This window comes from Danio aesculapii, chromosome 7, assembly GCF_903798145.1.
Source record: "Danio aesculapii chromosome 7, fDanAes4.1, whole genome shotgun sequence".
Classification (NCBI taxonomy): Eukaryota; Metazoa; Chordata; class Actinopteri; order Cypriniformes; family Danionidae; genus Danio; species Danio aesculapii.
In genome coordinates this window covers 17,639,086-17,660,095 of record NC_079441.1, presented here as the reverse complement: position 1 = coordinate 17,660,095, position 21,010 = coordinate 17,639,086, and the positions used below count along the sequence as shown (strand labels likewise).

At 35.4% G+C, this 21,010-nt stretch overlaps 1 protein-coding gene across 1 annotated transcript; it reads left to right on the top strand.

Annotated features, from left to right (window-relative positions):
• Positions 1-1,595: 1,595 nt before the first annotated feature.
• On the top strand, positions 1,596-20,376 carry man2b2 (mannosidase, alpha, class 2B, member 2). The gene is made up of 19 exons (XM_056461163.1): positions 1,596-1,783; positions 1,869-2,015; positions 2,727-2,832; positions 3,016-3,188; positions 3,345-3,460; positions 5,574-5,751; positions 6,045-6,243; positions 6,337-6,527; positions 8,739-8,922; positions 9,244-9,380; positions 9,499-9,776; positions 9,863-10,054; positions 11,375-11,618; positions 12,767-12,877; positions 13,482-13,674; positions 15,895-16,020; positions 16,225-16,337; positions 17,999-18,119; positions 20,164-20,376. Exons 1-19 carry the CDS (start codon positions 1,658-1,660, stop codon positions 20,247-20,249), a joined length of 3,021 nt encoding a protein of 1,006 aa, XP_056317138.1. The 5' UTR covers positions 1,596-1,657; the 3' UTR covers positions 20,250-20,376.
• Positions 20,377-21,010: the final 634 nt, after the last annotated feature.

Below are 21,010 nucleotides of genomic sequence, written 5' to 3'. Positions count from 1 at the left end.
TAACCCAAGGAAGAGTGATAAACAGAAATGTGTGCGCGAGCGCCTCCTACTGTCCAGGAGACAGTGTAGTGTAATAAACAAAAACATAATATCATAATAGACAGTCAGTTTATTATGATTTGGATAAAAATGTCTAACGCTAGTTCATTCATTTTCTGCATTAAGTTTTCTAACTTGAATCCTTGTAATTACAGGCGTTTAAATCTGGTGTAAAGAGACACCAATGGGTCTACATGGTTTATTCAAAATTTGTTCAATGTACTTTTTGGCTTTACTGTCTATCCTAATCAAGAGGAAATTTGTTTTTAATTGATTTAATTATGTTGTTAACTAAAGTTTACATTAATAAATGTAAGTTTACTAATAAGAAACCCAGTTATTGATGGCTGAAAAATGCTTATATTACCAGTGTCAGAGACTCTCAAAACTAAAAAGCCCTGCGCACTTTAAACATTTGTGAACTCTATAATGTATTTATTTAATAATTATATATGTACATTTTGTTTATCTGTATTTTATTTAAACTTACCCCCTGTCATGTATTTTTATTGTAAAATTGTATTTGCTGTTCTTTAAATTAAATAAATAATAAAATTAAACAACAACAACAACAATAAAAGGAGCTTAAAATAAAAAGACACATTTAATATTTAAATTTGAATTAATTAAACACTTATTTTATATAAAAAATATAATAAAATAAAGAAAAATACACACAAATACATCTTAAAAAAGCTATGATAAATAAATAAATAAATAAATTCTTGCACAAATAAAACAATGAATAAATGAATACTCAAATAAATAAACAAGTAAATAAATGAATAAATAAAACTCCAAATAAATACCAGAATAAATAAACAAATAAATAAATAAATAAATAAATTCCTGCATGAATAAAACAATGAATGAATAAATACCCAAAATAAATAAGCAAATAAATAAATAAGTAAATAAATGAATAAATAAAACTCCAAATAAATACCAGAATAAATAAACAAATAAATAAATAAATAAATTCCTGCATGAATAAAACAATGAATGAATAAATACCCCAAATAAATAAGCAAATAAATAAATAAGTAAATAAATGAATAAATAAAACTCCAAATAAATACCAGAATAAACAAACAAACAAATAAATAAATAAATTCCTGCATGAATAAAACAATGAATGAATAAATACCCCAAATAAATAAGCAAATAAATAAATAAATAAATAAATTCCTGCATAAATAAAACAATGAATAAATAAATTAATAAATAAATATGCAAACAAATAAATAAAAATATAGAAAAATCCACAAATTCCTGCATAAATATTTATTTATCTTCCGGCACTATTACTAGTTTAGATATTTATTATTGCAGGCATTTGTGGATTTTGATGTTTATTCATTTATTTATTTATTGTTTTTGCAGGTTTCGTCCTTCATATAGATCAAGTCAAACAAACAGACAAATAAATGAATAAATACATTTTATTTCGGTGGTCGGTCTAGTAAACGTAATGTAGATAAAAGTTCTTTCGAACAAGTCCAGTACAAGCCCCGCGAACAGGGAAGCAATAGGTGCGCATGCGCAGGTGATCACGCTCTGTCATGAGACTCTTGATACAAACCGGTTGTGATGTTTTGATGGTCCTGAACTGGCGAAGATGATTTTACCTTTCTTGCTCGGTTTACTGCTCATGACAGTCTCTGAAAACGATGCAGCCGAGAAGATTCAAGCTTTCGTCATTCCCCACAGTCACATGGATGTTGGCTGGGTGTACACAGTACAGGTAAACACACAGATCTCTGAGGTATTATTCTTTATGTGTGTGTGCGTGAATAAAGCTGTCACTGTGGTCAAACTTCTCTGTGCAGGAGAGCATGCACGCATACGCCAGCAATGTCTACAGCACTGTGGTAGAAGAGCTGGCTAAAGTCAAAAAACGCAAATTCATCGCAGTTGAACAGGAGTTTTTCCGACTCTGGTGGACGAATGTGGCATCAGATTGGCACAAGAAACAGGTGAGAGGACTTAATAAATGTCTTAGGCTTAAGTTATTGTTTACGACGGTGGTTTTCAAAACTAAGATCTAGGGACCCCCAGGGATACATTAAGGTAACGTTGAGGTTGGTTGTATATTCGCACATTCATTCAGTGACTTGTGACATGGTCCATATATTGTTTACCACGCTGCTTTGAATATTCGGTCTGAAATCAAGTATGACTTCAAAACAACATTTTATATACACTCTTTATTTGACTGATCAATGTTGTACTTTAATAGACATTGGGTGCTAATATGATGTCTTTATTTAGAATTGGCAAACAATACTTTTCTGAAATTACATTATTAAAGAGAAAGTCTGAATGTGAAGTCCGAATGTAAAACCAACTTTACTAAGGGAGATCCATGATAATACATTTTTTAACTTAAATATTAACACGCATAATTACGCAGAACTATTTTGAGTAAAAACAATAATGTGACAACAGAAATTAATGTTTTTTTGTGTTGTATTTTGTATTTCACATATTTAAAATAATAATAAACATTCATTTATCACTGTAAAAGTTGAGCTTTCATTGGGCCAGTACTAGGACGTTGTAAAATAAAGTGGCCATTTAGTGTATATAGCTGCCATTTAAAGTTAGGATCATGCCTCTTGCCCAGTGATGCCCTGTAAACTCTAATCATCTAGAAAACTGTAAGCTGGCTTATTTTAATACATCAGGTGAGACAGCTGCTGCTGGAGGGTCGTCTGGAGTTTATCATCGGTGGTCAGGTGATGCATGATGAGGCGGTGACAGATGTTGACGATGCCATTCTTCAACTCACAGGTTTGTCGGCCCGGCACTCAGTTTACAAATTAACCTGTTGTGTGAAATTTACCATGGTGCAACTGCGGTGATATATTGTCCTACCATAGTACTGAACTGTATGGTTTTTGTCAGTATTGATGAAAGTTTTCTTTCTACATAGCTACATGGCTCTTTTTACCCCTCTCTCTATCTGGCTTATAGAGGGTCATGGCTTTTTGTATGAAACTTTTGGTGTTCGGCCACGTTTTGCCTGGCACGTGGACCCGTTTGGAGCTTCAGCTACCACTCCAATCCTCTTCGCCCTGGCAGGGTTTGATGCTCACCTCATCTCTCGCATCGACTACGACCTTAAAGATGACATGCAGAAAAACAAGGTACCTTTGTGTCATTGGTTTGTGGTGATTGATTTATGATGGGAAAATAGGATATATATTATACTGTATGAATGCAGCTGTGCCAGTTTTAATTGGTAGAGTAAATGCAGATCATATGTATACATTGTTGTGATAACACTGCGTTTGTTTTTGTAGAAATTGCAGTTTGTGTGGAGAGGTTCTCCAACTCTAAAGGAAAAACAGGAGATATTTACACACACAATGGACCAGTTCAGTTACTGCACACCATCGTATATCCCCTTCTCTAACAGGTCATCTCCTTATACATCTCTTTTGTGACTCTTCCTATTAAGTCCTCTTAATTTATACACTACTATATTAAAAGTTTTGGGTCAGTAAGTTTGGTTGTTTAGTTATGTATGTACTGTATATATGCATGTACAGTTGAGGACAAAATAATTTGAATTATTTCTCAATTTTTGTTTCTCAGACTGCTTTTTAACAGATTTATTCAACACGTTTTTAAGAAATATCTTCAATAACTAATTTATTTTATGTTTGCTATGATGACAGTGCATAATATTTTACTAGTTATTTTGCAAGATACTAGTATTCAGTCTAAAGTGCAATTAAAATCTTAACAAGGTTATTTATGTTAATCTGGTAAGTCATTGAACAATAGTGGTTTGTTCTGTAGCCAATTAAACAAAATAGGGAAGTAATAATAAGTAAGTACAATGTATTTCAGTTCTCTTAAACATTACTTGAGAAATATTTGAAAAAGAATTACAATTTCACAGGAGGTCTAATAATTTTCTCTTCAACTATGTATGTGCATATGTTCAGTATTTGTAGACCAAAAAAAATAGTTACATATAAATAGTTATAAATATAATAGTATAAATTAATATAATAGGTACAAATTTAATATAAGTTTTGGCAGTTATTACGTATGTGAATGCAATTTAAACTGAAAATGAGCACAATGTAAACTAAAATACGTGGTACTGTGTTCAAATAAAATCTGCACCCTTACGAAAATCTCAATCAGAATCAAGCTTATTTCTGAAAGATAACATGACACTGAAGACTGCAGTGATGATGCTGAAATTTTCTTTAAATGTCAGGAATAAATAAAATGAGTCTTTTTTTTCATTAAAAATGTTTCATTGTAATCATATTTTTATAAATAATTTTTAATGTGAGTAAATTAGTTATTTTTATTTTTAACTGTAATTTCTGTTAAATAAATGCAGCCTTGGTTAGCATAAGAGACTTGATTCATTCATTACATAATAAAAAACCATACAACCCCAAACTTTTACAGTAGTACGGTAGCATAAACAGCATAATTTTGAACATGTACAAATAGACATCACCTATATACTGTATAACTGCAGGTTAACTATGTTTATATATAATATCTTTAACTGTTAAGAGCTATTAGTTACTAGTTAATTAGATAATGTTAAGAATGCATGATATATCAGTGGCCATATCGATATCGGCCAATAAATTTTTAATGTTATTGTTATCGGTCCGATATGAAAAGTAGGCCAATATCTTTTAACCAATAAATTACATTATTATACGGAACTGCCTGCCTTGTGCATGCGTGGGTCGAGCTTTACTGACATTGTTTATTCCGTTATTAAGTCCGTCCTTTATTTGTGTGGTATTGCTGTGCGTTAATAACTCAGTAAGTAACCATGTTCCTTATCATTGTGGATATGTTTGATAGAGTGTCGTTGTGTCTTTTGGTTTAAATTGTCTCAGGAAAAATATTAAATGTGTAAACATAATCGCAGCGATACACACATGCTAAACAACTCATTGGGTTGTTTGTAATCTAATATGATTATTTGTTGTTATCAACGCATTGCTTGCATTTACTTGTTTGTTAATTAAATCCCATTTTGTTATTTAACCTATTATTTTTATGCAACAGTCAAGTTGCATGTTAATTAGCTATGCAAAAAAAAGCTATGCTGATTTATGTGAAATCTTGAATATAGGTCTACATAATCACCTATTGAAACTGAGTAGGCTATTCAGTTCATAAGATCAGTTCAAATTTGTATGAAGTTTTTAAATTATATCAGTTGTTTCCTGTGTAAAATTATAACATTTTGAAATGTTTATATTTATCGACTTATATATCGGTTATCTGCCTCCAAATCTTAAGTGTTATCGATATCGGCCGAAAAATCCAAATAAATTTATTAGTAATTAATCAAGTTGTGGTAGATAATAACCTTTGATTTGCAATTCAACAATGTGCATCCTTTGTAAAGCTGCTTTGAAACAATAATGATTGCAAAAAGCGCTATACAATAAACTTGAATTGACTTGAATAATGTTAAGAAAAAGTATTTAAACTAAATGTTTGAGAAGGTTTTTAATATTAACATTTGTTTGGTCCAGGTCTGGGTTTTACTGGAATGGTGTTGCCTTGTTTCCAGACCCCCCTAAAGATGGCATATACCCCAACATGAGTCTCCCAGTGACAAAGGAAACTGTGGAGCTTTATGCACAGACCATGGTGGACAACATCAGACTGAGGGCCCAGTGGTTCAGAAGCAGCCATGTTCTCTGGCCTTGGGTCAGTTCAGCTCCATCCTCCCACAAACCAAAGCTTGCGCTGATAGATAGTTGCCATAACATACACTTAATACACAAATACACTTGATTAAACATAGACATCACCTTATTGCAGGCTAACTATGTCTGTATATCATAACTTGTATTTGATTGTAACTTTAACTTTGTTTATAATGCAATAATGATGCTTTGAAACAATAATCATTGTAAAAATCGTTATACAAATAAACTTGAGTTGAATAGATGCTTTTCTAAATATTCGCTGACTATTATAACAGTGTGTTGTATTTACAGGGCTGTGACAAGCAGTTCTACAACGCATCCGTGCAGTTCTCAAACATGGATGTTTTGATGAACTACATTAATGCACACAGTGATAAGTATGGAGTTACAGTTCAGTACGCCACACTAAAGGATTATTTCCAGACACTGCACCAAACTAATCTGTCCTGGGACGTAAGAGGAAGTCAAGACTTTCTTCCTTACTCAACAGGTTTATGATTATTATTGCTACATCTATAATTGTGGTTAATCTTTCACTGAATTATATAATGATGCTGAATGAGGTTTTATTCTCATTTTCCAGAGCAGTTTCAGGCATGGACTGGGTTCTACGGCTCCAGAAATGTGTTGAAAGGAGTAGCACGACGAGCAAGTTCACTTTTGTATGCATCAGAGTCTCTCTTCACTAGATACCGTATCAGCTATCCAGATGGTCCAGTTCAGAGAGAGTGGGCTCTAGGCAAACTCAAGGCCCTGAGATGGGCTGTCTCTGAGGTGCCTTGATTTAAATCTGTCTGTTAGTGCTACTGTAATTCCTTTTTGGGGAAACTTTAGGCAATATGGTATTTACAACGCAAAGTGGATCTATTCTGCAAAAATCACTTTCATAAGGGGTTTAAACACAGTTGTGTGGCAACAGTCTGTGATTATCACCAGCTTCTAATAGTAAAAGTTTATTAATTTTATTTTTTATTATCACACTTCATAAAACAGTCTGCAGAAACACTTTGATTGACATTCTCTCTTTGTACGTTTTATCAGAGTGGAAAAGCCCCACTCATTAGTCACGATTTCTCCCTCATTAGCATAGGACATTAGTCTTGTTTTTGAATCTGCCACTATGCTGACACATCTGCATTTGTAGCTCCACCCTCTTTTGAAAAGAGCACAATCTCATTTGAATTCAAAGCAACAGTCACCAAAATGACACAATGAGGGTCAAAGCCTAAAAGGAATGGTTTCAAATTATAAAACATTTATAGGTATAAAACATTTGTTTGGTATTTGGAGCTGAAATTTCACATACACACTCGAGGGCAGGCATGGGCAAACTCGATCCTCGAGGGCCGGTGTCCGTGCAGAGTTTTGCTCCAACACTAATCAAACACACCTGAACACAATAAATTAGTGTCTTCAAGATCACTAGAAAGCTACAAGCAGGTGTGTTTGATTAGGGTTGGTGCAAAACTATGCAGGGACACCGGCCCTCCAGGATCGAGTTTGCCCTTCCCTGCTCTAGGGACATCAGAGTTGTATTTAACAGCTTGTAAAATGGAGCAAAACAGGTCCCCTTTAAAGAGATATTTCACACAAAAAATGCACCATTCACTCACCCTCAAATGTATTTATCTTTTTAACACAATTTTTGAGAAACGTTGCTAACTGCTACCCACTGACATCCATAATAGGAAAATACTATAGAATCAATGGCTAATGGTTTCCAGCATTCCTCAAAGTATCTTCTTTTGTTCTTATCAGAAGATAAAAACATGAACAAGTTTAGGACAAACAAAATACCTTTTTTAAGTTCATTCATTCATTTTCCTTCAGCTTAGTCACTTTATTTATCAGGGGTCGCCACAGCGGAATGAACCGCAAACTTATCCAGCACATGTTTTACACAGTGCATGCTTTTCCAGCTGAATCCCAGTTCTGGGAAACACCCATACACTCTTACTCACACACATACACTACGGCCAATTTAGCTTATTCAATTCACCTGTAGCGCATTTCTTTAGACTGTGGGGGAAACCGGAGCATCTGGAGGAAACCCATGTGAACACAGGGAGAACATGCAAACTCCACACAGAAATGCCAACTGACCCAGCTGGAACTCGAACCAGCGACCTTCTTGCTGTGAGGCGACAACTGCTAACCACTGAGCCACCCTGTTTAAGTTATAGCAGCTAAATCTATTAAAGGCATAGTTCACCCAAAACTGAAAATGTCCTATTAAGTTACTCCCCATCACTCCATTTGAGGTGTAGATGATGTTTTTACTCCAGTAGAACAGTAAAGAAGAATTTAGTTATAATGGTCAGTGTGTGTCATCACTTTGAGATAAAAAAAAAACCCACATATTGAAAACAATTCATGACTACCAGCAGCTCCCGATGATGCTGAGGTCTTATAAAGCTGTACCATGGCTGACTGCAACAAACCGAACATTATGGCCAAATGGATCTGAGCATGTGTACTGAAGTATGCACTAAGTCTCGATTAATGACTCACAGACACAAAATCACACAAGAGCTTATGCAATTGAATTTGTTTAACAAAGATAGTGGACTCACCAGTGAATACATCATTATGCGATCGTTTCGCTTCATAAGATCTCAGTTCATCATCAGGAGCCGCTGTTGGTAATTACGATGACGTTTTTTATCTCAAAGTGATGGCACTCACTTCCATTATGTGGATACCAGAGGACAACATTTCCAGCTAATAACTCTTTACTTTTCTACTAAAGAAAAAACGTCACCTGCATTTCAGCCGGACTGAGGGCGAGTAAATTAAATGGGAAGTTTCATTTTTGGGTGAACTATCCCTTTATTATATTTAGTTGCTATAATTTAAAGTATTTTGTTGATACCTATTTGGTACTAAATTCCAAGTAAAAAGTAACCCTGCTATAAGATCATTTGTTGGTTGTGTATTACAATGCATGATTGATTAGGTCTGATAATCAGGTCTGATTTTTGCCAGGTTCAACATCATGACGGCATCACAGGGACCGAATCTCCCAAAGTGGCTGATATGTACATGGAGCATCTCTTGCAAGGCATGATGGGAGCTGAGGAACTCTTGGCGGCCATTTTCTTGCTTCCACAGACCCTTTCCAATGACATTCATGACCAACTCAAAACGAGACCCACCATAGTCAAGACTGGTATATTTCTTTTTTGAAATTCAATAAATACAGCTCCAACTGAATCTCCTGGATGTTTGTTGTAATCCTAAAAACTTTGATTTGGTGGTTTAGATGTGTTTGATTGGGGTTTGCTAAACTTTATTAATGCATTAGCTTCTAGAAGCAGGACTGAACACCATTAATTCAAATAATTTTAGTACATGTGGATACATATATGCTCAGTCTGTCTTTATCTAACCCGATTAACCTAGTCAAGCCTTTAAATTCCACTTCAGTCATCAATAATATAATGTGAAGTAAGCATTTGTTCAAGTGGTATAGTGTTTGTTGTCATTTCAGACTCAGAAAATGTTCCTGAACAGCATATCTTCGTGTACAACCCCCTTGCCTGGAATATTTCAACATATGTTAATGTTTCTGTTCAATATGCAATGGCAGTAGTGCTTGACGATGATGGAAAGGCAGTACCTGCTCAGGTGGCCAAAAATAATTAGCTTTCATCCAATTCATTTTTCTAAAATATTCAAATTAATTTGCATCTCTCATCAGTCATCTGTTTTTTCAACTGATATTAAACTCAGTCATTCTCTGCAGATCCAGCCATCGATGGAGTCTTCCACTGACTATGATCTGTTTTTCGTTGTTGAACTGGGTGGTCTGCAATACAGAAAGTACACTATACAGTTCCCACAATCCCCCTCTGACACTGGCTCTGCCTGTGGGCCGACTTATGTGGCCAAAGTAGTGAAATTTAATAAGATAAACGTGAGCCAGTGGAAGAGGACTGGTAGAAAGTTGTTACCAGTTCTGAATGAGTGCTATAAACTGATGTTTGACCAAGAGACAAATCTTCTGCACAGCATCACAGACCGGCAAGTTCTACTTCAATATGTTACTCAAATGTTTTGTTCAGTTGAACATTTCAGAATAAATTTTGGGCCTTGTCTGTGTGTTACAGGTCCAAAAAGACGAGAGTTCGTGTTCAGCAGGACTTTTGGGAGTATAAGGCCAATGGGGACGTCCAGTCTGGGCCGATTTCAGACAACTACATCTTTACTGCCAACAGCTCAGCTGTTCCTGCTTACAAATCTGTGGCCATGGAGATTGTGCCAGGGAAGGTCGTCTCAGAGATACGTCAGTATTTCTACAGGTAATTAGAAAGATTAAGTCTGCTTTGATATCCTGAATCAATCTATTGTTTGGTCTCTGTCGGTGCAGTGTTGAATGGTCTTCAGAGTATAGACCTTTTTCATAGAACGCAAAATTACCCATTATGTTTTGCTTGCTCCGAACTTCAGGTTGGCAGTTTGATGCGTATAAAGAGTCACATTTAGACAGCTTTTAAAATAATAGTTTTAATCTATTTTACTTGCTTTTAACGTCTATGAACTAATACTGCTATTGATCAGCACCACCTCCTGCACTGATTATTTAAAATGATTTCAAATGGCATCTTGTGCAATTTAAATGGGGCCTCATCATCGTTAAAGTGAACATTATCTCTTTTTTCAAATATAAATCCAACCCAGGCAAATGTAATTCACCAAAATGTTTGACGCGCTTGCGAAACAAGAGAGAAGTGGAAAATAAAGTGGCGTTTTGAAATGAAAGAAAAATAAATGGTAAATACTACACAATACAAACTAACTAAAAACAACGTAAACTGCTCCCGACATGTAAATCAGCCAGCAGAGTATCAGTAACATACTTTTATTGGTATTTTTGGGAAATTGCATGGCATATATACCTGTTAAGTTTCATGCATAATTTGGTTTGCTCTATATAATGCAGTGGTGTATTGTGTGTGCGCACTTGAAGAGCCTGCTGAGCACAGTATAACAGCTGACAGGTCGAGAACACGGACACAATGTATTTCAACATCTTATCTGACCACAAACACTGAATAGGGGAACATTTTTCTCTCGCACTTGAACCACATCGAACAGAAGCAAAGCAAACTAACACACATCCTTCAAAAATCAAAGTTGTGCATTACAAAAACACTCCATAACCCACTCAAAATATTATGACACCCACTTTTGGATCAAGAATTACCCGTTGAGAAACTATTCTCTCGCTGATGACAATTCACTAGTGACAAGTAGTCAACTAGTGACAAGAAGTTGATTATTAAAATCTGTAATATTCTGTCTAATGCACACAATTTTTTTAAATAAATAAAGTGAACACATTTGAATGAGTACATTTCTGAGTGTATATACTTTAAAATGTAAAAAATAAATATCCCTTTACATGTGGTCAATATATATAAACTGTTGATTGAATTGTACTATTGTGATACATATCGTTAAAAAAATACTGGGGTCGCGATATGAGATTGTCATATCACCCAGCCCTATTAATAATGCACTCATATTTGGTGGTAATTCCATTTCAGTCATCCATTAAACATCACACACAAGTACTGCATCTAGTATTAGTTCTGTAAATGTGAATGCTGTCTCTGCAGGGAGGAAGAAGACACAAACCACACTTACTCTGTGGTGACCAGAGTGCCGGTGGGGTTCAAGGGTCGCCTGTCCTGCTTCAGGCTGGAGCAAAGCTATAAAGTGGGCCCTCTAGAGGTGAACAGAGAGACGGTGTTCAGAACCCGCACCAGTCTGAAGAATAACAGAACACTGTTTACTGACAACAATGGCTATCAGATGATGAGAAGGAGCTATAAGGCCTATGCTAACAACACAGTGGCCCGGGTAAAGACGCTTCACATCTAAAATTCATACTAGTATAGATTTGAAATTTTTATAGATATGAAATGAAATGTCGATACTCATATTTTTTTTGCATCTTTTACTAATTCTAAACTTTTCAGAGCTGTTTCCAACAATGCAGTATGACAAGTTTTTCAAACTACCTCAGATCACTTGGTTTTCACTTCAAACTTGTTACATCACTATTAAACCAATAGTTTACAAAAAAAGTTAAATTCCACCATTCTTTAATTGTTACAGACCTTTTTGAGTTTCTTTATTCAGTTGAACACAAAAGAGGATAGTTTGAAAAATGTTGGAAACCTTTGTAACCATTGACTTCTATAGTAGGAAAAACAAATACTATGGAAGTCAATGGTTACAGGTTTTCGGCTTTCTTTAAAATATGCTCTTTTGTGTTTAACAGATTAAAGAAACTCACAAATTCTTAGAACCAACATCCCTTTAACTTTGTATATAACGGAGTTCGTTCGTACAGGTGCTAAAATCCTTGAAAATGCTTGAAGTTTAGTATATGATTATGAAATTTAATATAGTGTTTTCAAGATTTGAAAAGTGCTTAGATTTTGGATAAAGTGCTAATCTAAAACAAATATAAAGTGAAGAAATATACATATAAAGTGTATAAAGTTTTGAACAGTGTAATTATAAACAAATTGAATACTACAAATTGCTTGGTAAAACTATTGCTCTTAACATGATGACAGCAATATTTGATGTTACTACTAAAGACTATAACTTAAGCAAAGCCCATGTTTTGTTTAGCATACAATTAGAAAAATGTAGAGGTTTTTGAAAGGGTCATATAAGAGATACTTTTCCAAGTTTTTGGGAGAACACTCCTGCTGAAGAACTGTGCTGAATGTACATTGCTTTTTGTTCTTTCTTTCTTCTGTTGTCTGACTGTTGTATGGGGTTTGGTTGTCTACTATCTTAGAGTTTAGTTTTTTTCTTTGTTTAAAAATTATAAAATAAATAAATAAAAAGGAGAAAAAATTAAAGACAAAACCCTAAGACAAGAATGGGTGTTCAATAGTTTTAGCACAACTTTGATGAAAGGTTTTAATTCACTTCAAATGTTGACTACTGTATATGTAACACACACTCATCTGTTGTTTTTGCATGCTCAGAATTACTACCCAATGGTGCGAGTGGCCTACATGGAAGATGAATCCAGCAGAGTGGTGTTTCTCAGTGAAAGAGCTCATGGAGTGGCCAGTCTGAGTCAGGGTCAGCTAGAAGTGAGTGTCAATTTCACAAACAGTTGAAGTCAAAATTATTAACCTCCTGTGAATTTTTTTTAAAAATATTTCCCAAATGATGTTTAACAGAGCAAGGAATTCTTCACAGTATTTCCTGTATTATTTTTTCTTCTGGATAAAGTCTTATGTGTTTTTTTTTTGTTGGCTAGAATAAAGGCAGTTTCAAATTTAAGGTCAATATTATTAGCCTCCTTATGCAAATAATTTTTAGATTGTCTACAGAACAATCCACTATTATATAATGACTTGCCTAATTACCCTAACTTGCCTATAAATGTCACTTTAAACTGAATACTAGTATCTTGAAAAATATCTAGTCAAATATTATGTACTGTCATCATGGGCGTTGCTAGACATAAAGCTCTACTGGGGCACGCACCCCCCCCCCTTTTTTTTTTTTTTGTAAATAAATATTTATTATAAATAAAAGTATTGTTGTTATTATACAATTATTATTCTAAATAATAAAAAATATACAGGAGGGCTAAAAATCCAGAAGGGCTAATAATTCTGACTTCAACTGTATATAAAACTGTTGTGTCAGTCTTTTAGGGTTTACCCAATCAATTGTATTCTGTATTAGGTGATGCTTCATAGGCGGCTCTGGAACAACCAGGAGTGGAATCGGGGTTATAACCTGACTCTCAATGACTCGTCCGTGGTGCGGCCCATTCTTTGGATGATGCTGGGATCTCCTGATTCATTGTCATCCATCTATCAGCAGGAGGCAGTGGAGCTGCAGCACAGACCAGTGGTTATGGCCATTGACCAGCCCCGTAAGATTGCAGACTCCCAAATAATCATTCCAGTGAAATCACTAAATCACATGAATTAAAGGGTTAGTTCACCTAAAAAGGAATATTCTGTTATATATTACTCACCCTCATGTCGTTCCAGATCTCCTGAGGCCATTGTTTATCTTCAGAACACAAATGAAGAGATTTTAGATTAAATCTGAGAGCTCTCTCATTTTCCATAGACCGCAACAGTCCTGTGATGTTTAAAGTCCAGAAAAGGAACTAAAACATTGCAAATTCAGTTTTTGGCTCCTTTTCTGGACGTCTTGATCATTGCTGTCTATGGAGGATATGAGAGATCTCGGATTTCATATAAAATATATTAATTTGTGTTATTTAACAGGGTAGGTAATGGACCCTTTTCCCGTTTCCGGGTTCTCAGTAGCAGAAGTCGTCATAGTTGAGTAAACTTGGAGCATAATAAATGGGAGAGTACAGCAAATATTTTTTTAGAATCCAATTTGCTGTAATAATAAAAGAAAAACTCTACGATGGTCAAGACTTTCAGAAAGGAGAAAAGAAATAGTGTGAGATTGATAACGGCAGCCAGAAGAGAGAACATCAAGTTTACTGTACTACCCATAGACGCTGCATTTGCCTCGCACAAGCAGTAATTCATTTTTGTAATTTGATGCAAATATGATATAATACATACAGAAATGCATATAAATGTTCATACATTTTTTAAAAATGAAGATTTAAGATGCTGATGATGGTTAAATCATGAACTTAATCGTTAAAACTCAACTTGAAAAGGGTCTATTAACAGAATTTAAATTTTTGGGTGAACTAACCATTTAGGTTAATAAAAAGTTTTCTGGTGTCAGTGCATATAGCCTAGTGGTCAGTGCACTGACATATAGAGCAACTTCTGGGACTTGAACCCAAGTTCAAGTCCCAACTCGCAGACCTTTCTTCCAATCCCATCCCCTTCTCTCTCTCTTTGTTTTTTGTCAGTAGATACTGTCCTATAATAATGAAGTGAAATGACAATAAAATTTAAATTTACATTAAAATATATTTTAAAGTGGGCTTCACAGCATGAGTGTTCCGGTTTCCTCCACAGTCCAAAGACATGTGCTGTAAGTGAATTGAATAAATTAAATTGCCGTAGTGTAGGAGTGTGTGTGACTGCAAGAGTGTATGGTTGTTTCCCAGTAATGGGTTGTGGCTGGAAGGGCATCCGCTGCGTAAAACATATGTCGGAATAGTTGGTGGTTCATTCTCCTGTTGTTACCCCTGATAAATCAGGGACTAAGCTGAAGGAAAATGTATTAATATATATTTTAAAAATAGAATCTAGAAAAAATTAGGACGTCACGGTGGTGCAGTGGGTTGCATGATTGCTTCACAGTAAGAAGGTCGCTGGTTCGAACCTCGGCTGGGTCAGTTGGAATTTTGGTGTGGCGTTTGCATGTTCTCCCAGTGTTTGCGTGGGTTTCCTCCTGGTGCTCCGGTTTCCTCCACAAGTCCAAAGACATGTGGTATAGGTGAATTGGGTAAGCTAAATTGTCCATAGTGCCTGTGTGTGAATGAGTGTGTATGGATGTTTCCCAGTGATGGGTTGCAGCTGGAAGGGCATCCGCTGCGTAAAATATACACTGGATAAGTTGGCGGTTCATTCTGCTGTGGTGACCCCTGATGAATAATTAAAATTGAAATTTCCACCTTCAGCTCAATCCCAGGGTTATTGATCTTGACTTGAGATAAAACCATAAAAATTATGCTTAAATAATTGTTGTCACTTCAAAAACAATAAATTTGTTATATATACAAACACACACACACACACACACACACACACACACACACACACACCAGGTCCTTAAGTTTCCATATACAGCGGTGTGGTGGTGATGTACAGCAAACATGCATTCCTATGTGAAACCAAAAGCGTTTCATTGGGTTCATGTCAGGTGAATTGAGACACATGGACAGAAATTCCCCAGCATGTTCCTCAAACCACTGCTTGACAGTTCTGGCAGCCTGTTCATTATGTTTTCCCACTCTGTACAGTATGCATTATAACAAATATGAATAATAAATCATAAATTGCAAGTAATCACGCTCAAGCGGTTATTTAACTAAAGTTTGCTGCACAACAATAACAAAATACTTATTTTCCATATAATTTGTGTGCTTGAACATGTTGTGTACTGTTAAAGAAACAAAGAAGTGTATATATTTCTCCATTCACAGAGAAGCCACTGAATCCGAGAGAGACATTTAGTGGGCCGTCTGTTCATCCGGTTGTGCTTCCTCAGAATCTCCACATGCAGAGCCTCAGCATCCCAGGCTGGAACTACAGTCCTGAACACGGCTCAGGTCAGCCACAGTATACAGTAACACTGCTGATGCTTCTAATGATTTGATGTAAATTTGTCATTTTATTTGTTAGCCCCAGGAAGAATAGCCAACATGCAGACACAATCAGTACAATATGTGAATCAGGGATTGTATTATTAAGTGCACATCTAAATTGACCTTATAAATTCATAATATTAAAAAATGTCTATATTGTTGTCAAAGGTGGAGATGAAAAGTCAGAGATCAACTTTGATCGTATTCTTTTGAGGATCACACACCTGTATGAAGAAGGAGAAAACCCAGTGCTGTCACAGCCCACCACTATTAACCTAAAGGTACTTCTTATCTGTTCATTTTAGGCGTAGGCATATTGGCATTACCCCAAGTTCTCACACTTCTTGAAAGTTCATGAAAGGCATTAAACGCAACTATGACAAATAATGCACTTTTATCAATAATTCAGAAACCACATTTGGATATTATCAGTGTTGAATTCAGCACATTTTATTAAACCTACGGTAAAAAATCTACTTTTCAAGCTGTTTGGACAGCCATATGTGCATGTATGGTGTATAGACTGTCATATTGGGATGATATAAGCACACCCAGTGCTTTTTTTTCAATTTAACAACATAAAAAACAGTGGACCAATTGGAGCTGTTTTCAAATCGACCGCTACTTGACGTAGAAGAGCAGTCCCCCCGCCCACCAATATTGATTGACAGGCGCGTTATCATATCCTCAGTTTGTTGATTCACGTCCGCCATTTTCAGCGTGAGTCGAAGCAATATCACTAAAGGAACACCCTAGCTCTATTTTTAGATGCAATGCTCCTTGGGCTCAACACAAGATCAATATTCTCCACATTATCGTTCTAATCGGAATTATTGGTTGTATTTTTAGGTAGGTTTGCAAACATGTGTACTTCTCATTGAGTCTACCTTATACTTCAGCCGTTTGCATTTCCCTCGATCCCAGAAGCTCCCTGTGATCTTAACTAGCATGCGTTTTAGAATTCTAAACATAGGTTTCTATCAGGGTACACTCAAGTCGACGGCTGGGCGCCGCGGACCGCTGCAGAAACCTATGTTTACAATTCAAAAATGCGTGGCGCGACAATTCGGGACACTTCATGCTTCTGGTGCGCCACAGAGAGTTTCTGGTGTGCCGTGTCGCGGCTTCGAGCGGCGCATCCGGTGCCTCAGTCAAAGTTAATTCAATGTGCGTGGTTATTAGTTTCTGTGTACAAGCTCGGCACTTGAAACTAGCACACAGTTGGCTGTAAAACTGTACAAGGACACATGATTTTGTACTCTCGGTTTGGTCTGTGTCCGAGTCGTACATGTACGACTGAATGGTGATCCTCTCACTCCAGCTCCTTCTCGCAGTCTGCCTGTCAGACTCTGTTGCAAACGCAGAGCGGGTGAGCTCATGGCCCCGCCCCCATGTTACGTTGGCCGGAAGCCGAAACTAATTTACATGTGAAGCAACACACCCATAAATCAGCGAACTGTGGACACGCCCCCAACATGACCCTTTTTAATACATTATAATAAAAAAATCTGAATTGTGTTTTGAACTGAACCTAAACTGGCACACTCAGAAGAACCATAATATTAATATTAAATCATAAAAAACAGGTAAACTATGTTTCCTTTAAAGTTCTTTAAAAACGACACATGAAAATGACACTTCATCTTAAAAACACATCAAAAACATCATCATTACTCTGATATTTTAATGCAGATGTTAAGTGTAAGTGAAATGTTAATTACAGTAAGGAGTTTCATGGTGCTACATGTGCTGGGGGAATTAAGAAAGATGCTTTAAAAAGTCCTTGAAAGTTGTTGAATCTGCTGTTCATGAAAGAGTGGGAACTCTGATTACCATTTTGTCCAGTTATGTTTCAGGTTTAAATACAAGATATTTTTTTAATAATATGAGAGCCTGAAATGGATGTGTAAGCATCTGTGTTTCCGTTCATTCTTCAAAAAAGGAAGTTATGCAGGGCATAGGGCAAGTGTCAAAGGTTCAGGAATGCTCTCTCACTGGAACCTGGAATATATCAGACCTCCAGAGGTGGAACTGGAAAACGAATGAAACCATGCAAAAAACAGGTGATATTTCTAAAATCACACTTCTGTTAAAGGGATAGTTCACACAAAAATGAACATTCTGTTATTACAGTTTTTCTCAGTCAGTTTGATGCATTTCTCACAACACTATGTACATTTGCACAACAGTTAATGCATTTCTCAAAACAGTTAGTCATTTGTGCACATCATTGCAGCAGTTTCTCATTCTTTCCAACAAATTGCAAATGCTTTTGGACATGCATCAGTCGCTCTCTGCTGCTTTATAACATTATTCAATTCAATTCAATTCAATTCACCTTTATTTGTATAGCGCTTATGCAATGTAGATTGTGTCAAAGCAGCTTCACATAAAAGGTCATAGTAAATTGGAACCGTGTAGTTCAGTTTGTAGTTTTTAAGTTCAGTTTAGCTCAGTACAGTGTGGTTTAATAATCACTACTGAGAGTCCAAACACTGAAGAGCAAATCCAATGATGCAACGAACATTATCATTTGCTTATGTCATGTCAGCCAAAATTGACTAAACTTGTGAATGCTGAATAGTCATTCTATATAAAACTAATAGTCCTCATTTCATTACTGAAGTCATTACATACAAAAATGTTGAACTAGTCGTCAAAATCTGTCAAGCACATTTTATTTTAAAAAAATTATCTTTTTTTTCCTGAAAATGTCTTCTAAATTGAACAATTTCATGAATGATTAACAGACCTGTGTATGTTGTAGGTTCAGTTCCATTATGTACTGCAGTATTGTTTACAGCTGTGCACAGTTCTACTCAAAGGGAGTTTATGTTCGTTGTAAATAAGAGTGTATTTATTCTTTTGCACAATGCAGTGAATAAACTAGAATTGCAAAGAGCAAATGCAGTCAAAATGTGAAACACATATTCAGTGTCTTGTACTCAGACACCTCACTAACTGCAGTGATGTCTAACTTTACTGTAGTTTTTAAACGGCTGTGCAAATAGTATATAGTGCTGTCTTGAGCATCTCAGGAAGGGTCACCAAAATCTGACTTTTTTGCATTGGAAGAAATGTACCGAGTAAACTGTCCTAATGAAAACATGACAAAGCCATTTGACTATCTTGTTCATAAACAGTCGTGTCAGGACTTTTCATCTTGACGACACTGACACTTTCATTGACATCAATACTTGCTTTTGAGGAATGAGCTATCCATTTTGAGTACGTGACACACTTTTGCAGGTTATCAACTAGGTTTTGGTGTTTGTACTAATTGTTTTGAGCAATGCATAAACTATTGTGCAAATGTAAATAGTGTTGTGAGAAATGCACCAAAGCCACTGAGAAAAACTGTAATGACTCACCCATATCTTGTTCCAATCCCCTGAGACCTTTGTTTGTCTTCGGAAAACAATATAAGATATTTCAGGTGAAATCTGAGAGCTCCCTTATTTTCCATAGACCACATCAAAAAACATCCTCAAAGCAGACCATATATGTCTTCAATGGTTCAATCTGAATGTTATGAAGTACGATAATACTTGTGTGTGCACATAAAACGAAATAGTGACTTTATTGAAGTTTCTTCTCCTCAGTGTCAGTATAGGGTGCATGTTCATGAGCTCTGTGCAGTGATGTGTACACCGGTTCCCGCATGACTTCCTCTGTTTGAAACAATGACTGTCAATGCTGTCATGAACACGGACAGAGAGATGGAGAAACTGTTAATTAAAATCGTTATTTTTGGTTTATGTGCACACAAAAGTATTCCCGTAGCTTGATAATATCCCAGTTGAACCATATGATCTGCTTTTTAAAAAAAATGTAATACCTTTCTGGACTTTAAACAAGTCGCGAACCTTGGAGAGAGAATGAGGAAGCTCTAAGATTTCATCTATAAATATGTTAATTGGCATATTATGAACTTATCTCAAGTTTAAAAAGACAAAGTTGAGTAATTAATGACATAATTTTAATTTCTGGGTGAACTAACCCTTTAAGAACAAACATTTTAAATTGATAAATCCTGAAAGGAATTTTATGTGCATGAAATAAGTATGATGAAAAATGTAATAGTGTTTGTTTTTGCTCTTTTTACAGATAAAAGCGTTTTTAGTCGTGTTACCCAAGACTTCAGTGTGACCATTTCCCCAAAAGAAATCAGAACCTTCTTCATCTACTTTTAATAAACTGTCTGGCAGCAGCCAGTAGTTATCTTCTGTGAAGATTAATTTCTGAAAATATTCCTGAATTGTCCCAAAATTGATCATCTAAGCATCTATTCTTAACATTTTACAAAACTCTTTTGTTAAACATTTAAATAAAATACAATATATATATATATATATAATTTTCTTTCTTTTGCATATCTAAATATTGTGTTTGTTTCTGTTTAATTTTATCTCACATTGTGGTTGTTATTTTTGTAAATGGAACAAAATGGCATTTTTAAACCTGCAGATTTATTTTTAGACCGTGCAATACCATATTTTTAACTCAAGAAAATTTAAGAAATGAATATTAGCTGGAATAACCCTGATTTTCAGTCACAACAAATGAAAAAATATATATTCTGAGCAACTTTCACAATACGGATGCAGCTACAACATTGTTTACAAACCCGCCTCTTTGTGTTATATAATAAATCTCAACATTGTGATTTGGTCTGATCTTCAGGCAAATAACATGTTTAAATGTTGCATAAAATGAAGAGCTGCATATACCTAGGGATAGCTGAATAATAAGTTCAGTACATTAAAAATGACAAGCCTCAAGCATCATAGTTTCCTTGTTCTCGTGTAATTCATGTGAGTGCAAAATCCCAGTGAATAAGAGGAATAAAACACAGACTGTGACGATCCACGCTAAATTATTAATACACACTAAGGCTACATTTTTTTAACAATGCATGTTTGTAATAGAGAAGACAGTAAAATTCCCTGTTTTC

Coding starts and splice junctions, on each gene's coding strand:
- man2b2 (XM_056461163.1), top strand. CDS start 1,658: ATGATTTTACCTTTCTTGCTCGGTTTACTGCTCATGACAGTCTCTGAA. Junction 13,675..15,894: donor TATGGCCATTGACCAGCCCC/GTAAGATTGCAG, acceptor CTCCATTCACAG/AGAAGCCACTGAATCCGAGA. Junction 16,338..17,998: donor CCACCACTATTAACCTAAAG/GTACTTCTTATC, acceptor TCTTCAAAAAAG/GAAGTTATGCAGGGCATAGG.